Genomic DNA, 18,338 nt, shown 5'->3' on the forward strand with positions numbered 1-18,338 from the left:
TGTATTGAATGAGTAAAGTTGGTAATGGGCCAGTAAGGCCTAAAGTTGAAGCTGTCCACACAAGACTAAAGTAACCTTGGGAGGAAATATGCCAGACCAGGGAAATGGTGCCCAGTTTGGGTGGTTGCATCTCTCAGAAAGGTTTGCTGCTCAGGAATGCTTTAGAGCTAACCTTAATTTGGATGTTCAAGTAGCATCTGTGGCATAGAATGCCTTTCACTAACTCTGGGTGTTATACCAGCTACATGCCTTCTTAGAAAATAATGGCCTTGCCACCACAGCTGCGTTTTGATAACCTCTAATTAGTGTGATACATTATATGTGATTGCCTTTAAAAAATGTTCAGAAATTCTAAATAATGCAACATACTGCTTTGAATCTTTTAGTTGGGACAATGCTAAATGGATGTATATTGTCAATACAGGAACCAAACAAACTTCCACTAGACAAACCTGGGTACAGAAAACAGCACAGACTGCAAGAGCGCCCAAACTCTTTCCATCGCTTTCCAGAAGCACAAGAATGCAAACATGAAGGGTTTTTTTTATATACAAATCAAGGTTAAAAACTATTCAGACCCACCTACTAGTCTTTTCAAAAATCTTTTCAGTCAATAACCCTAAAATTTGTGGGTTTTAATAAGAACACTGTGTACCAGTGCCCACATTTCCACTGTTTCCAAGCCCTGTGAGTGTGTAGGTTAGGTGTATTGTGCAGTAGCTTTGGAACACTTTGAGTAAGTGCCTCTGGCATCTCTAGTCCTTTTAGATGTCCTACCAAAACTCTTTTCTTTGCTTGTGCCTTCTCTGACAGATTCTGTATTTTTTCTTTTGACTGCAGTTTCATTGTTTTTAATAGTAATTGCTTTATGGATAATTGTTTCACTGATTGCATGATTGTGCTGTGAACATTATAGTTTTATTGTGATCCTGCTCAGGTGATACATTTGGAAAGGTGGAATGTAACTATCAATGTTAACAATTACCTATGTGAGGATTCTGAAGGAGGTGATCTTAAACAGGGATTGAGATACCATCATTATGCTGATGACTTGCAGGTTAACTTTTCTATTGGAACAAACCTAGGAACAGAAGTTTTGGTTCTTTATTTTATTTACGTTATTTAGATTCCACTTTTCTTACTGGGACTCAAGGCAAGATTACACAGAGTACGTGTAATAGGGACATCCAATAATTAGTACAGTAGGATTTGGATTGTAGAAATATGAAAATCAAATTGAAGCCAAGCATAAATATTAACATGACACATTAAGTGATGCAAAAATTTCTGGTATAGTCCCTAGATGTATTGTTGACTGAGATGGAATAGCTGAATGTAGAGGTGTTTGCTGGTTGGAAACCAGCCCCTTTTGACGAGGGAGATTCATTTCACTGCATATTGGGTATAAAGATAAGGCCGATTAAAAATTAAAAAAGTTCAGAATCCTCCCCTACTTTTTTCTGAAGAGTTCCCCCCCCCCCCAGTTTTCTGATGGAAAAAATGGAATATTTTAGGAAGTATTGGTAAAAAATTGCTATGAAATGCTGTCTCTTTTTTGAATGAGTGAAATGAGTTTTAGGACAAAATATAAAGCATGAAAACTTGTATGTAGGACTGTCCACAGTGTTAGATAATGATAATCCCTATGTATACTACAGAGATCTATATCATGTTCCAAATAATATGTTCATTGTTTGAATGTGAATAATTTTGGCAACACAATATTCAATCATGTTTTTAATAGGTTATTATAGAATTCAGTGTTTCCAATGTCGTAAACTTTCAAAAATTGTTTTTCACATTGAAAGGTAGAAATTTTTATAAATACTCGTAACATGAAAATTGCCAGTTGTTGAATTAGCAAAATCCTTGATGTTTGTATTTTGCAATCTTCTTTCAATCCTTTTTGTATTCCAAAGTAGGTCATTATCCAGAAGGGGTGCCTTCTCACTGTTTCAGCATGGTGTACTAAATTCGGTCATTGTGTTATTGGCAGGAGATAAAGTCTTTGACAAGGATTCATCTAAGCAATTGAAAGAGCTGCATTAATTAGTTCAACATTAGTGCAGGATTAAATGGATATTTGTTCAAATTCCTACAAAATGGAGACTGAGTGCTGTAAGAAAGAAATTGGAAACTGATAAGAGGAAAGTGAAACTTACAGTACAAGCCTAGGTACACTTTCCTGGGAGTAAACCCCATTGAATAGACCCAAGCAGGATTGTGCTTAGGATGGCACTGTGAACTTCCTTCTATGAGCCCCTAGAGGTGTGGAGAATTTTTTTTCTCAATAAAAGAATACTGCTTGACTTTCTGTTTGGAGCGTTGTCTTGATGTTTTGTCTTCTAAAGAAGGTTGGGCCTGATCAGTCAGTAATTGAATTATATATGCAAGAGAAATTACTAACACTGCTCTTTTATGGGGACTGCAAAAAAGTATTGTTAGTTTTGAAACAGAAATTTCTGATAGTGGCTCACTTTTTAATAAGAGTGAGTCCTAACAAGTGGTAGCCACTGTATAATACTGCATTGTGAGCCAATTTTAATTGTAAATGAGGAAAATAATTACACTATAGTCAGAATTATTAAATGTTATCATGCTTAAAATGCTGTGGCATTTTACCTGACAGTATAGCAGAGAGGATAGGTATTTTTTTTCTTGTCTCTTTTTCCTCCTCTGAAAAAAGAATGAAGTGTGAACACATACAGTAATACTTCTTTCATGGTTTTCTCTGGTCATCTTTTAATCTTAAGCCATTGAATCAGGAACAATGATGCATTTATGCAGGCTTGTAAATGCCTTCCTGCTTGGTTACCAATTGTAGGAAGAACCACTTTCAAACAGCCAGACAAGGAAGCTTTTGTAAATGGCAGAAGAGTTGATAGATACATCTCAAATTAGCATAGGTATGTATGTGGAGGTGGGTTAGTGAGTAGTTTGAGGTTCTTTGCAATGCTGTAGTTACAGGCTATGATTCAAAGATGATGTTTATGTGAGGGCAAGGGAACTGTGTGCTCAGTCTGGGCGTTCTTTATAGTTTCAAAACTGCAGCTCTCAGGAAACCAGATGTTTTAAAACTGAACAACAACTTACCTAATCAGTTGTGGGAACTGCAGATGTGATAGATACAGGGAAATCTCCAGCTGTTTATGTGACTTGTGCATATGTACACATGTAGCTTCTTTAGTTCTCCAAAACAGATGTTAGCGTATCTGTTTATTTCCATGTTTAGAGTTTGTTTACATGGAATTGTTACCCAAATAGGTACCTGTGCAAGGCTGTAACATGCAAAATTGTCCTTTATATGTGTAAGACACAACATGCATCACCTGGACAATTAACTTTGGGGCAATTCTGAAGAGAAAAGATGGGCAAAAGTCCAGTCCAGGAGCATGTGATGAAATGTAGGTCCAGAGATGCAGTTTCAGGGTTGGAAGGAGGGGGAAGCTCCATGATTTCAGTCAAAGAGTGGCAGTCTAGAAAGTGAACCAGCTGTAAGGTTGGAGAAGCTGACTTGGATCCAGAAAATCAGCTGCAAGGGTGAGGTCCAAGGGAGGGGAGGTTCAACATAAGCACAGTAATTCAGCACAATTAAGGAAGTAGATCAACCATGAGGTTGAGATAACAAGTAGAGATGGGCACGGACCAGAAAAAAAAGAACCATGTGGTTCATAGTTTGTAATGTTTCACGAACCATGAACTTTCACTAACCTGCCCTGGTTCACAAATCGGTTCATTTTGGTTCGTGAAAATGTCACTTTTGGGCCAGCAAACCACCACTTCCAGGTCAGCAGAAGGCCACTTCCAGGACAGCAGAAGGTCTGCAGGAAGTCCATCCCCTGTTGCCTAGGAAACTGATTGATCGGCACCAGGCTGTCTGCAGTGATGAACTGAAAAACGAACCAAATGAACGAGCCTAAAGTTCATGGCGGTTTGTCAGAAATGGGATCTGATGAACCACTAGTTCACGAACTATGAACTAGCCTGGTTCGTCATGAATTTTGGTTTGTATTTGAGTTCGTGCCCATCTCTAGTAATAAGTGGGATCCAGAAACCAGCTAGAAAAGTGGAAGAACTAGAGTGCCAGTTTATATGTGCACATTGGTGTAGGTTTGGAGTTGTGGGGTCTTAGTTCAGCAGTGAACACACACATGAAGCAGTCTTATAGTGAATCAGACTGTCAGTTCATCAAGGTCCGTAGTATCTGCTCAGACGGGCAGTGGCTCTCCAGGGTCTCAGGTCTGTCATATCACCTACTGCATGATGGTTTTAACTGGAGATGCCAGGGATTGAACTAGGGACCTCCTGCTTGTAAAACAGAGATTTCTACACTGATCCACAGCTCTTCTTATTGACCAATTAGGGGAGAAAGAACTGCAAATATGGTGTAATACGTGCTGTAATATGCCATATACTGTATTCTGTGGTATGATTAAGATGGAGTGATTAGGTTACCTTTCCAGAGTGCCATATTGGGCAAATTTAACAACAACAGTCTCTGATGCAACTTTCTTTAGTAGTCTTCTTCTGGACATCCCACATATGATAGCAGTATTTTCTTTATATTGTGTTGGATAATGCTTTATATTGTTAGAAATATAATTCATCAGTATAAGAATAAAAGCGTTTGTGATGCATCTCTTTTTCTTAAAACCCAGTGAATCTGCAAATGAAATAATAAAGAGAGAAATAAAATAATTACAGGGGAGATTCTATAAGCTGTTGAAAGAATGCTTATGATTCTTTTCCAGGCCGAATACATGAAGCTATGGTAACATCTCTAAATGAGGAAAATGAAAGTGTTACAGTTGAGTGGATTGAAAATGGTGACACTAAAGGAAAAGAGGTACGTTGCCGTTTTTAATCATCAAGAAAGGAGTTCTAAAATCCTAAAATGGATCCAAAGATGCTGTTGTGTGAGACGGCATTTTTGCTTGCACTGGCTTAGCTGGGGGATCAGCATTTTTTGTGGATTTCCCACTTGACCTCCAGCTCCCTGCATTGTATCCTTATTGTTACTGAGGATTTCCTCATCCGTAGGAGCAGCTTTTAAGGTGGCAAAGTAATTGCTGAAGACACAGAGAGAGACTGGATAGATCCATTCTATGGAGTCAGCCTATATTGTTTTTCATTGGTCTGTACAGTAGTATAGTGGATAATAGACATTTATGATGAAACATTCAGTTCTTTCAGAGCACTGAATGCGTATTAGTGAAGCAAAGGCCTTTAGTTTTCTGCATTTGTGAAATAACACATTTTCTTAGGAAAATCCTTTTGGTATTGGGGGAACATGTCTTTTTTCTTGAACCTGCTAATTGATATAAAAAGTTCACATGGGAAGAAATTTCCAAAATGCACATGCGTTTTACCTTTTTTAAGTTACGAATTCAGGGTTCTTGTTTTTAAAAGTGAGTGCAGAAATTTGAGATAATATCTAAATTTCAGGAGAAATTACATAATGGGAATCAACTGCATTAAATCTAAGGGATGCGTTAAGGGTGGCTCTCACTTAGTTCAAATACATGCACACAGATGAAATAATTACAGTGCCATTATGGACTGAGTATGCAAAAACAACCTTGGCATACAGTTTTAAACCAGTTGGGTGGGTCAGTTGGTTGTTTAAAATAGAAAAAAGCTAGTATTTACTGTCACATAAGATCCATTTTTTTGTGTGCAGATTGACTTGGAAAGTATATTTTCACTTAACCCGGATCTTGCTCCTGAAGATGATGATCCCAGCCCAGAGACTCCACCACCTCCAACGCCTTCAGCTAAAGTAAACAAAATTGTGAAGGTTAGTGCTATATATGGTTGTTGGGGGTTTTCCGGGCTGTCTTGCCGTGGTCTTGGCATTGTAGTTCCTGACGTTTCGCCAGCAGCTGTGGCTGGCATCTTCAGAGGTGTAGCACCAAAAGACAGAGATCTCTCAGTGTCACAGTGTGGATTAGTGCTATATACTCCATACAATCTGACTGAATTTTCCATAGTTCAATTTGCCACTTAGTTGTGATTTTTATTCAAGAATTTAACAGTTTAGAATGATAAATATTAAAGATAGCTGTTTGGATCCTGCCAAACATTTCCACTGATGAAAGGATTTCTGTTACTAAAACATCTTCCCTCCTCTTGCTGCAACCCAGAATGCGCCCCAAAATGCTGCATCTGGGAGACAAGGAAGTGTTAGGAACAGAATGAGATCGTAGCTTGTTAATATTGCTCCCGCCCACCTACATCAGCAGTAACCCTCTGCAGAATCTAACCCAGTTTCAGGAGAATGGAAGAAGTGCCACTTCACTCTACCAAATGCTTTTTCAAACATTGAGAGAGACTAACAGTGCAATCCTAAAAAGTATTACTCCAGTCTGAGCTCATTGGAATCAGTGGGCTTCAACTGGTTTAAATCTGTTTAGGATTGCACTGTAAAATGAACATAAGAGTGAAGTGGCACTTTTTATTTGTAGCCTATTACGCATTTGATTAAAAGAAACATTTATTGCTTGTCTTTGAAATATAATCAAGACGTCAACTAAATGGTCCAAAAAAATATCTTTAGGGAAATGTTAGAATAGTGTTGTTTATTGCTAATATTGCCATGTTCTGGTCATTGATGCTAAAGGAGGATGATTCTTTTTATGCCAAAAGTTGCACAGTAAGAAATAGAAAACTTTTCCTCCTGCAGATCAACTTGGTTAAGCAGTTCAGAAGATTCAATGTGCTTTGTAATGGATTTAATACTAAAGTTTCGAAACTAAATGAATTTAAAGATTTTATTTAATTCATTTTCAGAGCTACATTAAAATATCAGTTCTTTTACTTAGATGGTTTGCTCTGTCATATTGCAGTGCTGTTCGAGAACCAGTTTGGTGTAGTGGTTAAGAGAGGCAGGACTCTAATCTGGAGAACTGGGTTTGATTCCCCACTTCTTTTACTTGAGAAAGATGTGATTTAGTGAAAGATGGGTATCTGTGTGTGCTTTTATCTGAGTTTGAGAAATTGGTAGACTTGAATTTCAAAAAAAGTTAAATTTTGATCTCTGATAAAATTATAGGTTAGGCTCATTTGGGAGATTTACTGTGCTTAAGATGGTTAGAAGGTGTTATTTCAGGTATTACCACTATTTAGCTCAAATTTAAGAATAAAGAAATAGTATTTGAGGGTTTCTGAATGTGAAGGTATCATAGATTAAAAGTATAGAAAAAGGTGGATTTTTAAATAAAAGAAATGCTGTGTCTGATTTTAAAAGTTTTGAATAAATGTAAAGGTAGAGTCCATTACCAGCTCTTTGGGAATGCTTTTGTGCAGTGATAGCTTTAAGACTGTTTCCCTACCTTTGAGAGACTTCACTTACAAAAGGTGATTTCAAGAAAGTACCTTAAGTTCAGCTCAGAATATATAGTGCATGTGGCCAAAGGCCATCTCAATCAAATGAATAAAACTAAGTAAAACACATAAGCACAACTTAAACCCCAAACAATAAAAGTATGATGTTAAAAACCTATAAAAATTACTTAAAACATATAAGCACCTTTGTTATATATTAGGGCTGTGCATGGGTGGGTAGATTCGGTAATCCCGTTTCGGAATACCTCAAAATCCGAAGCGGCAAGCCACTTCGGATTCGGGGTTCAGGAATCGCTTCGGTATGCTCCGTGAAGATTAGGAGCATACTGAAGTGAGGGGGGGAACTCCCCACCACCACCATCTACCTTCCCTGGGGCAACCACTCCACCCCCCACTCCCCTGGGGAGACCCCCCACCCCCCCGGGGAGACCCCTCCAACCCCCACCCACTTACCTGGGTTATCAGCTCGGTGGTGGCGGCGGCGGCAGCAGAAGGCTGCGTGGCCTGGAACCAGTCGGCTCCTCTGCCGCTGCGCCACCGCCCAAGCCTGCGGGGTGGTGGGGAAGGCCGGAGCCGCCGCCTCCGGCCCTTCCTGCCCCTCAAGTGGCCATGGCGTGCCAGTGCCGCAGTGGCCATTTGAGGGACATGAAGGGCTTTCTCCGCCTCCTCCGGCCCTTCCTGCCCCTCAAATGGCCGCTGCGGCACTGGCACATCGTGGCCATTTGAGGGGGAAGGGCTGGAGGAGGCAGCTTTGGCCTTCCCCACCACCCCGCAGGCTCGGGCGGCGGCGGCAGAGGAGCCATCCTGGAGCCACCGCAAGGTAGGTGGCGGGGGAGGTGGGGGGTTAATGTTTAAAGGGCCCCGCCGCTGATTGCAAGCAGCAGAGGGGCCCTTTAAACAACCCCGGAGCTTTCTGAAGCATTTCCGCTTTGCTTCGGCTTCGGGGAATACTGAAGCATTCTGAATCAGGTTGCTTCTGGTAACTTTACCCGAAGCAAAACCCGAAGCGCACAGTCCTATTATATATAAGTGACGGAGTCTCAGCCATTAAGCACCACTTGAGCTCTGATTTTCTTAGCTGCCAGGGCAAACTGTGCTGCTCTATAGGGGATGTGTAGATCCAGGTTAGAAAGAAAGAGGGTTAATTTTCTGCCACAGGAGAAGAATTAGTGTTTTTAAAACTTTCTCCAAGAAATTTATTTCTGGGCTTGATATACAAAGGCCAGAACAACAGATAATGGGGAGGGTCTTCAGGGACTGAAGCTCCACATATACAGAAACAAGCATCAATTGGTATTTGTGTGTAGCGACCATCTGGAATGGCTGACGGCATGGATTGAAACCTCAGAAGTTAAACTGTTTTAATACTAGGAAGAATTTTGGTCAAATAAGAGGCTCTGCCATGGTCCCTTTTAGGGCTGTGCACTGGTGGGGAGATTCGGCATTCCTGATCAGTAAACTGATCCGGAATACCCCCAAATCGCCGCTTTGGATTTGAGTTCTGGAAATCGCTTTGGTATGCTCCGTGAAGATTTGGAGCATACTGAAGTGAGGGGGGAACTCCCCCCCACTCTCCCTGGGGCAACCCCTCCACCCCCCACTCCCTCTGGGGAAACCCCTCCAACCCCCACCCACTTACCTGGCAGCGGGAGGGTTATCAGCTGGGTGGCGGCAGCACAAGGCTGTGCGGCCTCCGGCCTTCCCCACCACCCCGCAGGCTCAGGCAGCAGCAGCGCGGTGGCAGAGGAGCTGGCCTGGAGCCACTGCAAAGTAGTTGGGGTTTTTTTTTTGATGTTTAAAGGGCCCCACCGCTGCTTGCAAGCAGCGGCGTGGCCCTTTAAACAACCCCCGAAGCATTTCTGAATGCTTAGGAAAGCTTTGCTTCGGTATTCAGCATGCTGGCCCCGCTTCGGGAATACCGAAGCTTTCTGGATTGGGTCCACTTCTGGTATCTTTACCCGAAGCGAAACTCGAATCACACAGCCCTAGTCCCTTTTGAACAACTTGAACCAGGGAGAAAAATTGGAATTGTACTTCTGTCCAATGCAGCATCCTCAGGTTCTTATATGATGACTTGTATCCAACCATCTATGCATGGAAGATATGGGTCAGGTGACTGGAGTGGAAAAGAACAAGGCAATGAAATGACCCCCTTGCTTCTGTGGAGCATCATGTGTAGAAGAGGAAGGAGGAGTGATTTCACTTCCTCGCTCCTCCTCAGTCCAGCTTCCCCAACCTGTTCAACTCTGAAAATGATTGTCAGAAGGAGCGGAAGGAATGATGAAGAGTGCAGGAGAACATGGATGGTTGGATACAGGCCAGTAGAACAAAGCTGATCCATTCTACCTTTTCCTACCTTTTCCCAATATTTCCAGGTATCTTGTTTTGACTAGAAATATTTTGAATTTGGCTATGAGAAACAAAATTTGGGGACTTAAAGAGCTCTACTCTTTAAAATACAATATGTAGCTTTATTACTGTAAAGGACACCTGAAATAAAATGTTGCAGATGGTTCAAGTTAGCCCCTGAAGTACTCCATGTCCCCAAACCAGTAGGGCATTTCCCCAGTAGAACTGATCTTTGGAACTTTGGGATATAAAGAGCTAGTCACTGCTGCTGAAGTGGGAAAAGTGTAACCTGGTTCTTTAAACCCCTGTGCTTGGAAATATAGCCCTCTAGTGAAACAAGTTGTACAGCTGAATATGATAAAGTATATAAAATTGTAACAAGGCAATTCAAACCCCTATTCTTTGTGTGAAAGTAATTTTAATACATCTTTTCAAAAAAGATCAAGTAGTTGACATTTGTTTCTGTTGTTTGTTTCCTGCCAGTGCTTCATTGGCAAGTTGAACACCGTTAGAAAACTCAGTGTATAATTGTTTCCTTTCTTGTGGAAGAGATTAGAAGTATTCCAAGTATGAATTGTACTGATTTCCTATTCCCTCTGTTTGAGGAATGGGTCTGTTCATCTTTAAACTTGTTTGTCTATCTTAAAAGCAAATAACACAGTACAGAACAATGTTGCTCTAACAATGTTAGAGCAAATAACACAATACTGAACAACTGCAGATTATAGCTGTCTTTTCTTTTAGAACCGGAGGACTGTAGTTCCTTCTAAAATTGAAGCTCCTACTAGAGACAACAGAGGTAAGTTACTAGTTAATTCATTTGTCATTTTAGAATATAAAGTAATAAATTCTACTTTGTTAATTATGTCATGCTCTGATGAAACATTTTCTTTATTACTTCCTTCCACAGAAGGCACTGTCTATAGGTTTATTCTACTTCCCACTTCACTAGCTAACATAGCCAGCCGTTAATTTGCAGTTCTCTTTTTTTATTGATGTAACAGTAAAACTGTAAAATGTTTCTCTGCAGTTCCACAGTTGGGTGCTCCTGTACAGAGCACACTTGTAACCTTCTAGAGCTTTCTCCCACCCAGTGACCACAGGAATGACTTCTGTGTCTGCTCTGATAGATGGGACAAATGCATATGAAGTTCTTTCCCTTAGACTGTGATAGCAGCTTCATTCAGAATCTTCTCTGTGAAGTTTTCCTATTAGGTTCATTTTCTTATAGCTAGGGAATCTTGCATTATTTTGAACTGTTTGTTTTAGCTTAGTTACATTTTATTCATTTTAATACATTTTAATACATTTTATTAAATCAGATTATGTACACAACATATTTGCTTTGTCAGATAAGTACTGGACTCCCTTTTGCCACCATATCTTTGATGTGTAGAGTTCTGGAACTGCTTGTCGGAAAGGGCCTTTGGATTCAGTGTCTTCCTGGCTAACACCAGTCTTGTTATACAGGTCTCCTAGAAGACAGAACTGTACAGGTAGCACCAGTCAGTGTCATTATCAAATAAATACATGCCAGGCAGCACAGTTTGAAGGGCTCTGTGAAACCAGTTATTGTGGCTGGAGGTATTTAGATATCTGGTATCTTGAGCAGAACCAGAGCAACTTATTTGGACATTTATCTAGAACTTTTTTTGCTAACCCCACAAATACTGAGCTTTAGTCAAGGGCAAGTCAGGAACACAATTAATGAGAAATGCATTTGTGAGGGAATGGATAGGATTATTCCTGTATGCTTGTTCCCTATTACCCATTTTGCCCATAGAACATCCATATAGGCCCATGTGAGACATGGTTGATGTGGCCACGAAGCTGCTAAGTCTGTCCAAAAGTTGCATAATCTGCCGGTCACCCTTTTCACATATCCTGTCTCAAGTTCATAAGGGAATCTTGTACCTCAGTGTCAAAACAGTCAGTTTCACATTGTGGAAAAGACATCTGTATTGACTATCTCTTCCAGTGTTTCAGCAGTTCTGCGTGTTTGGTATCCATCCATCAGAACTAGGTTTCTGAACTAGATTTTGTGCTTGTACTTATGCACAAAATGTGAATCCTTAGTCGGGCTGTCTATTGGACACCTTACGTTATATTCTCCATCTATAATGAGGGGGACTTTCTTTTGTCATTTTGCTTATTACTCCCTACCTCGAATTAAAGGACACTATGTATGTTTCTTTCTGTAAGGATCTTCTTAATGAAGATGAAATTTTGAAGCATTCTACAGTCAGAACTAAGGGATTTTTTAAAAAAAAATCTGTATCTGTGTTGCCACCTCAGGCAATTATGTGCGCTGTGCACTGCTGTCTCACTTGATCTTTCATATTAAATCCAGGGGCAGGACCCTCTTATGGCCTGCTGCCGCCTCATCGTCGCTGCACCTTGCTTGCCCCATGCCTGCTTCACACAAAGACCGGCAGGCTGTGGTGGGGGTGGAGCAGGCGTGGGGCGAGTGAGCCACGGCGCAGCTCAGGAAGCTTTGGCACTGCTGCTGGTGGAGCACTCCCTATAGTCCCGGCTGTCGGCAGTTTTGCCAGCTGGCGGCGAAACGATGTAAGAGGGCTTGGAGCAGCAGCAACTGCCAGGGAGTCCCTTGGGCTGGCACAAGGTGAGCTCCCTGCACACACTGCCCCCCGCCGCCACCAGCTCAGCTCCTGGCAAAGATGACCCCTGAAGACCCCCTCAACAAACTGGGAATTCATGGAGCAGTATAGGGCACATGAATTGAGAGATTCACTGATGGGGACGCCTACGCTTCCTGTCAAACCTTTTGGGAAACTGACACGTGTCCTCCTTGTGGCAGGTGTCACTTCTAGCTTGGCTCTTAGGTGCTCATCGCACCCATCAGAGCAAGTGCAGAAAAGTGGTTCTTATGCTCTGTGGAAGGTCTCTCTGAGGATGCTCTATACAAGTTCAGAATCCAGCTGTGAGACTGCACAGAGAACATTGGTTAGAGAATATCAGTTAGAACATTCTTATTAGAATCTCACCCTTCCTACAAGGCACTTAGAATGGCAAACATATTTCCTTCCTTCACAACAGATCTGTGAGGTGGGTTAGGCTGAGAGAGACTGCTGATGGCCCATGGTCCCTCAGTGCACTTCATTGTAGAGTTGGGATTTAGTTTATTAATTTAATTTAATTTATTATATTTATATTCCGCCCTCTCCGCTTTCGCAGGCTCAGGGCGGATAACAAATACAAACATGTTTAAAAACATTTAAAAACATTAAATAATACATTTAAAAACATTTAAAAACATTAAATATAACAATTCATGCTGCATAGTGGTTCATACATGCCTCTGTGTTTGCATAGGGGTGATGGTTTAACCCCCCCTTCATGGGGGGGGTGGGCACTGCCCGGCGTTAGCCATATGCCTGGCGGAATAGCTCTGTCTTACAGGCCCGGCGAAATGCAAGCAAATCTTGCCGGGCCCTTGTCTCGCAAGACAGAGCATTCCACCAGGTCGGGGCCAGGACTGAAAAGGCCCTGGCCCTGGTCGACGCCAGGCGGGCCTCCCTAGGGCCAGGAACACTTAAAAGATGTTTTCTGCCAGAGCGGAGAGTCCTCCGGGGCTCATATGGTGAGAGACGGTCCCTCAGATACGTCGGTCCCAGTCCGCGTAGGGCTTTGTAGGTTAACACCAAAACCTTGAACCTGATTCGGTACTCCACTGGCAGCCAATGCAGCTGGCATAGCACCGGTGTAATATGCTCCCACACCGGTGCTCCAGCAATGACCCGCGCTGCTGCATTCTGTACCAGCTGTAACCGCCGGATCAGGCCCATGGGAAGCCCAGCGTAGAGCGCGTTACAGTAATCCAACCTAGAGGTGACCATTGCTTGGACCACTGTAGTCAGGTCACGGGGAGACAGATAAGGGGCAAGCTGCCTGGCCTGCCGAAGATGATAAAAGGAAGACCTGGCAACTGCAGTGATCTGGTCCTCCATCTTCAGGGAGGAATCCAGAATCACCCCCAGGCTCCTAACTCTCGGGGCCAGTGTAAGTGCTGCCCCATCAAGTGTAGGAAGCCGGGGTCCCAAAGCCATCTCCCCATGACCCACATACAGGACCTCCGTCTTCGTGGGATTCAATTTCAGCCGACTTTGTCTCAACCAACCAGCCACAGCCTCAAAAGCACGCTCCAGGGCATCAGGGGCCGATCCAGGCTGCCTGTCCAACTACAGATAAAGCTGGGTGTCATCCGCGTATTGGTGACACACAAGCCCGAAACTCCGCACCAGCCGGGCGAGGGGGCACATATAGATATTAAATAATAATGGAGAGAGTATCGCTCCCTGTGGCACACCACAAACCAGTGGCCTACGAGATGACACCCTCTCCCCGAGCGCTACCCTCTGTCCCCGATCATGGATTTGAACCAGGGCCTCTGCAGTCTGATATTTTAACCACTACACTAACCAACTGCTCGTCCTTTCATTATTTGAAATTATTTTTGCCACTTTTCTCCAGTCTTTATCCCAGTTGTCTGGGCTGGCAGACACAAGGAATTGTACAATATAGTTAGAACTTTTTAGGTTTTATGCCCAGTGTGAACAATGCATAAGAGGGATGTATTAGAGGCCTGGAATGGAGTAAACCCCTATACAGCCCATCTCCTGCCTCTGACTAGTTTGTCATTGGATTTGGTAAAATGTTCTGCACACCTCTTATCAATATATATCATATCATAACATGCCTGCTCCAGGTTCAGTAGAACTGACCCCTTTCCTACCACAGTTGCTGTGTAAGACCAACTGCCCATTGACAGACCCGGTGCAGGAAGGTAGTCAGATGAAGATGCCTTCGGACACCTTATCCTGGACCAACTGTGTGTTGCTTTTTCTAACATTCCCACTCCCTAATGTTTAGAGGAACTCGTATTCTCTACATATGGAGGGTTTTTTGTTTGTTGAGGTTGTATTTCTCAGCTTTTTATTTTGTTTTCCTTCTGAATTTAGCATATTTAAAGTTTGGGTTTTTTCCCCCAGCCTGGTTTTCTCCCATCCACCCATCTTACCACAGATCCATTCATTCTATCATTTAAATTTTTACCAGGGAATTTATCACATTTTATGAAGGACTGTCAGGTACTTTGGTATACTGGTCAAACAGCAGGATAAAAATCAAGTGAATAATATATTGGAACAGGGCATTGAAAATCTAATCTATGTGGCCATTTCATGTAATACCTGCACTGATATGCAGATGGTGGCTGAGCAGGTGCTTTTTCAAAATATGAGAAACCTCCTACCACCTTTTTTTGTGAATGCTTCTCTGCCAATTTTGTTCTGGTACAACTTGTTTTGGTAAACTGGAATATTGCAAAGGGAGATTGGATTTAGTAGTTCAGCTACCTTTGAAATGAATCCTGACTTTAATACATTGTGATATTGAGGCATCAATTTTAACATAAGGGCTGATGATTTATGTATTTTAGTTCTAGTGCTGGTTTGTCTCATGGTAAGAACTGCTTGTGTCCAGAATATGTTTTTATAGTTTCTCCTAAAAGTAAATTGTCTCGGATTTTGAAAATATTGTGATAATTTAGAATAACTTGTGCTAAAAAACAAGGACATTTCCTGCTGTCTAGTAGTAGCTATATTTTCTAATTTGTATTTAACTTTCAGTGGTTGGTTCTGCTCGTGCGCGGCCTACTCAGCTTCCTGAACAGTCTTCCTCTACACAACAGAATGGTAGTGTTTCAGATATATCTCCAGTTCAAGCTGCAAAAAAGGAATTTGGACCCCCTTGTATGTAAATCATGTATCAAGGATTCATTCATTTTAGGCATTACATGTATACTCTCTTGGACAATTATGTAATTCATTAAGTAGAGAATAGTCTGTACCAATGTTATGTCTATTTTAAAAAACCACAGTGTGATTGTTCTTCCATTCTCGTGTTGGTAACAGAATATTCATAAAACATCAGCTGTTCTAAAACTATAGACTGAGAATGAAAATTGACCTGACTCATTAGTAGGTCAAACCAAGAGAATCACATGTATAAGTCAGTGTATGTTTAAGGGTCAGTATCTTCTGGGCTGTCACTTTCCTTTGCCCGGTTCCCTTAAATATGTAGTGTTAAGTTTACAGTCTTAAGCCCAGTTTGTGCTGAATTTCTTAGGAAATTAGTTAATAAAGGCAGATAAAAATTTTACTAATAAATTTTGTACTTACATGCACAGCAAAAAAATTACTTTCCCCCTCTCTTAAGCACGTAGAAAATCTAATTGTGTGAAAGAGGTTGAAAAACTGCAAGAAAAACGTGAGAAAAGAAGATTACAACAGCAGGAACTAAGAGAGAAACGGGCTCAGGTTTGTATTGCATTTTAATTTTATTTATAATTGTGCTTACATTCTAGCTCTTTACTTCAGTTAATGTTAGTCTTTCAGCTTTCTAGAACTGTAATCTTGATGATAGCTTTCTAAAAATGAATGGATGAAAACAGAGCTATACTTTTGCTGTTAAGTTGTAATGTTTGAGAACCAGAGACTTAAAAAGTTGTTTGAATAATTCTGCAAGCATCTGAACATATTTTGGTTGAAATTGTAGCAGCCTTCTCAGTCATTCTTTAAAAAAAGTTATTTATTTCATTTCATTTCTATTCCGCTCATAGCCAAAGCTCTCTGGGTAGTTTACAACAAATATAATTAAATGAATACAATAAATAGACATTAAAATTAATATAAGATAACATAAGAACATTAAAACAGTTAAAGCAATAAAAACAATTTACAGAGGCATCAAACTAATCATAATGAGCCCCCCCCCTCCCCGCAAATACTAAGGAGATCTTTAAGGCTTCTGTAAAGAGGGCTGGCTTAGCCTGGTGCTGAAAAGATCGCAGATTAGTCACCAGGTGGACTGCAGCAGGGAGGTTGTTCCAAAGATGGGGGGGGCACCATGAAGAGGCTCTTCCCCTAGTTGCCACCCTTCGAGCCTCTTGAGGAGTTGACACTTGGAGGAAGGCCCCAGAGGCTGAGTGCAGTGTCTGGATAGATTGAGGCCAAGAGAGGTGCTCTGACAGGTATTGTGGTCCCAAGCTGTATAGGGCTTTGTAGGTTAAAACCAGCACCTTGAATTGGGACTGGAAACATACAGGCAGCCAGTGGAGGTGGGCCAGAATTGGTCTTATATGTCCGAACCTCCGGGTCCCAGTTATTAAAATGATAGCTGCATTCTGCACCACCTGAAGCTTCCGAACTGTCTTCAAGGGCAGCTCCACATAGTGTGTGTTGCAGTAATCCAATCTGGAGATTACCAAAGCATAAATTACTGAAACCAGGCTATCCATATCCAGATAGGGGCTCAACTGGGCCACCAACCGAAGCTGGTAGAAAGCAATCTGAGCCTCAAGTGACAAAGGTGGATCAAGAAGCTCCCCCAAGCAATGAACTTGCTCCTTTAGGGGAAGTGTGAACAGATCTAGAACAGGCTGAACACCCCTCATCTGGTCAAAGGAATCACCTACTAACAGCATCTCAGTCTTGTCTGGATCGAGTTTCAGTTTGTTAACCCTCATCCAGTCCATTATCATAGCCAGACACTTGTTGAACACATCCATAGCCTCACCTGCTGCTGATGAAAAGGATGATGAAATATAGCTGCGTATCATCAGCATCATATGGGTCAAGGTTTCTTAAGAAATACTCTCACCACTGCCTCCTTAAGGCAGGATGGGACCACTCCCTCTCACAGAGGCATTGATAACCTCTCTGGCCCAGCCAGTTATCCCTCCCTTGCTGGCTTTTAAAAACCAGGAGGGGAAAAGATCCAGTACTGAGATGGTTGCTTGAATCTGTCCAAACACCTTGTCCCATCCTCAAGCTGTACCAACTGAAACTCATCTAATAAAACTGGACAAGACTGTGTTCTTGATAGCTCCACCATTTCAACTGCTATAACTCTGGAGTCTGTGTCCTGATGAATGTGCCATTTTTCTCCCTGGAACTGCCTAACGAGTAGGTTACAGCAGGCCAAAGATGGTTCCAAGGTGTCCCTAGGGCCCTAGTCTAATGAGTCTTGGACAACTTTGAAAAGCTCCTCTGAGTGGCAAAAAGAGGATTGAATAGAGCCAGTGAGATGTTGTTTCTTTGCTGCCCTCACTGCCTCGAAATATACCCAATTATAGGCACATACCAGGGTTTTGTTGCATTCACTGGGACTTTTCCTCCAGCTGCACTCCAGCCATCTCCTAAGTTTTTCATCACTCTTAGCTTCGGACTATACCACGGTGGTGTACAAACTGTACAACAGAGAGGGCACTTAGGAGTGATTGTATCAACCACCCAAGTCATTTCCGAATTCCACAGAACAACCAGGGCTTTAACAGAAGCGCCAGCCATGTCAGCCAGACTCCTCCTCCCTGAGCCCTCAAACCATCTGAACCCATTAACCTCTGAGGGTGGGCCATCCTAATGGGTCCCCCACCCTTACAGAGAGGAAAAGCCCAACCTTAAGTCTAAATCTCAACGGGTGATGATCTGACCATGTCAAAGGGATTGAATCAAGGTCCCTCACACTCAGAGCACCATCTCCATATCCAGCCAAAAAGACTTAGTCTAGAGTATGCCCTGCCACATGCGTTGGGCCACTAACATGTTGGGACAGTCCCATGGTTG

General features: G+C 42.1%; 2 protein-coding genes across 5 annotated transcripts in view; both read left to right on the forward strand.

Annotated features, from left to right (window-relative positions):
• The window catches only part of IPO11 (importin 11), a 268,026-nt gene that overhangs the window by 63,309 nt on the left and 186,379 nt on the right, over positions 1 to 18,338 (forward strand). The window lies entirely within an intron of this gene.
• KIF2A (kinesin family member 2A) overlaps positions 1 to 18,338 on the forward strand; it is a 58,145-nt gene that overhangs the window by 10,819 nt on the left and 28,988 nt on the right. For 3 of the 4 annotated variants that reach the window (XM_054986576.1, XM_054986573.1, XM_054986575.1), the window contains 5 exons: positions 4,752 to 4,846; positions 5,681 to 5,797; positions 10,438 to 10,492; positions 15,342 to 15,464; positions 15,931 to 16,031. In XM_054986576.1, the coding sequence (XP_054842551.1) occupies positions 4,752 to 4,846; positions 5,681 to 5,797; positions 10,438 to 10,492; positions 15,342 to 15,464; positions 15,931 to 16,031 (491 nt within the window). The remainder of the gene's footprint in view (positions 1 to 4,751; positions 4,847 to 5,680; positions 5,798 to 10,437; positions 10,493 to 15,341; positions 15,465 to 15,930; positions 16,032 to 18,338) is intronic. The other variant, XM_054986574.1, reaches the window with a different exon arrangement.

Source organism: Eublepharis macularius, chromosome 8, assembly GCF_028583425.1.
Source record: "Eublepharis macularius isolate TG4126 chromosome 8, MPM_Emac_v1.0, whole genome shotgun sequence".
In the NCBI taxonomy this organism is placed as follows: Eukaryota; Metazoa; Chordata; class Lepidosauria; order Squamata; family Eublepharidae; genus Eublepharis; species Eublepharis macularius.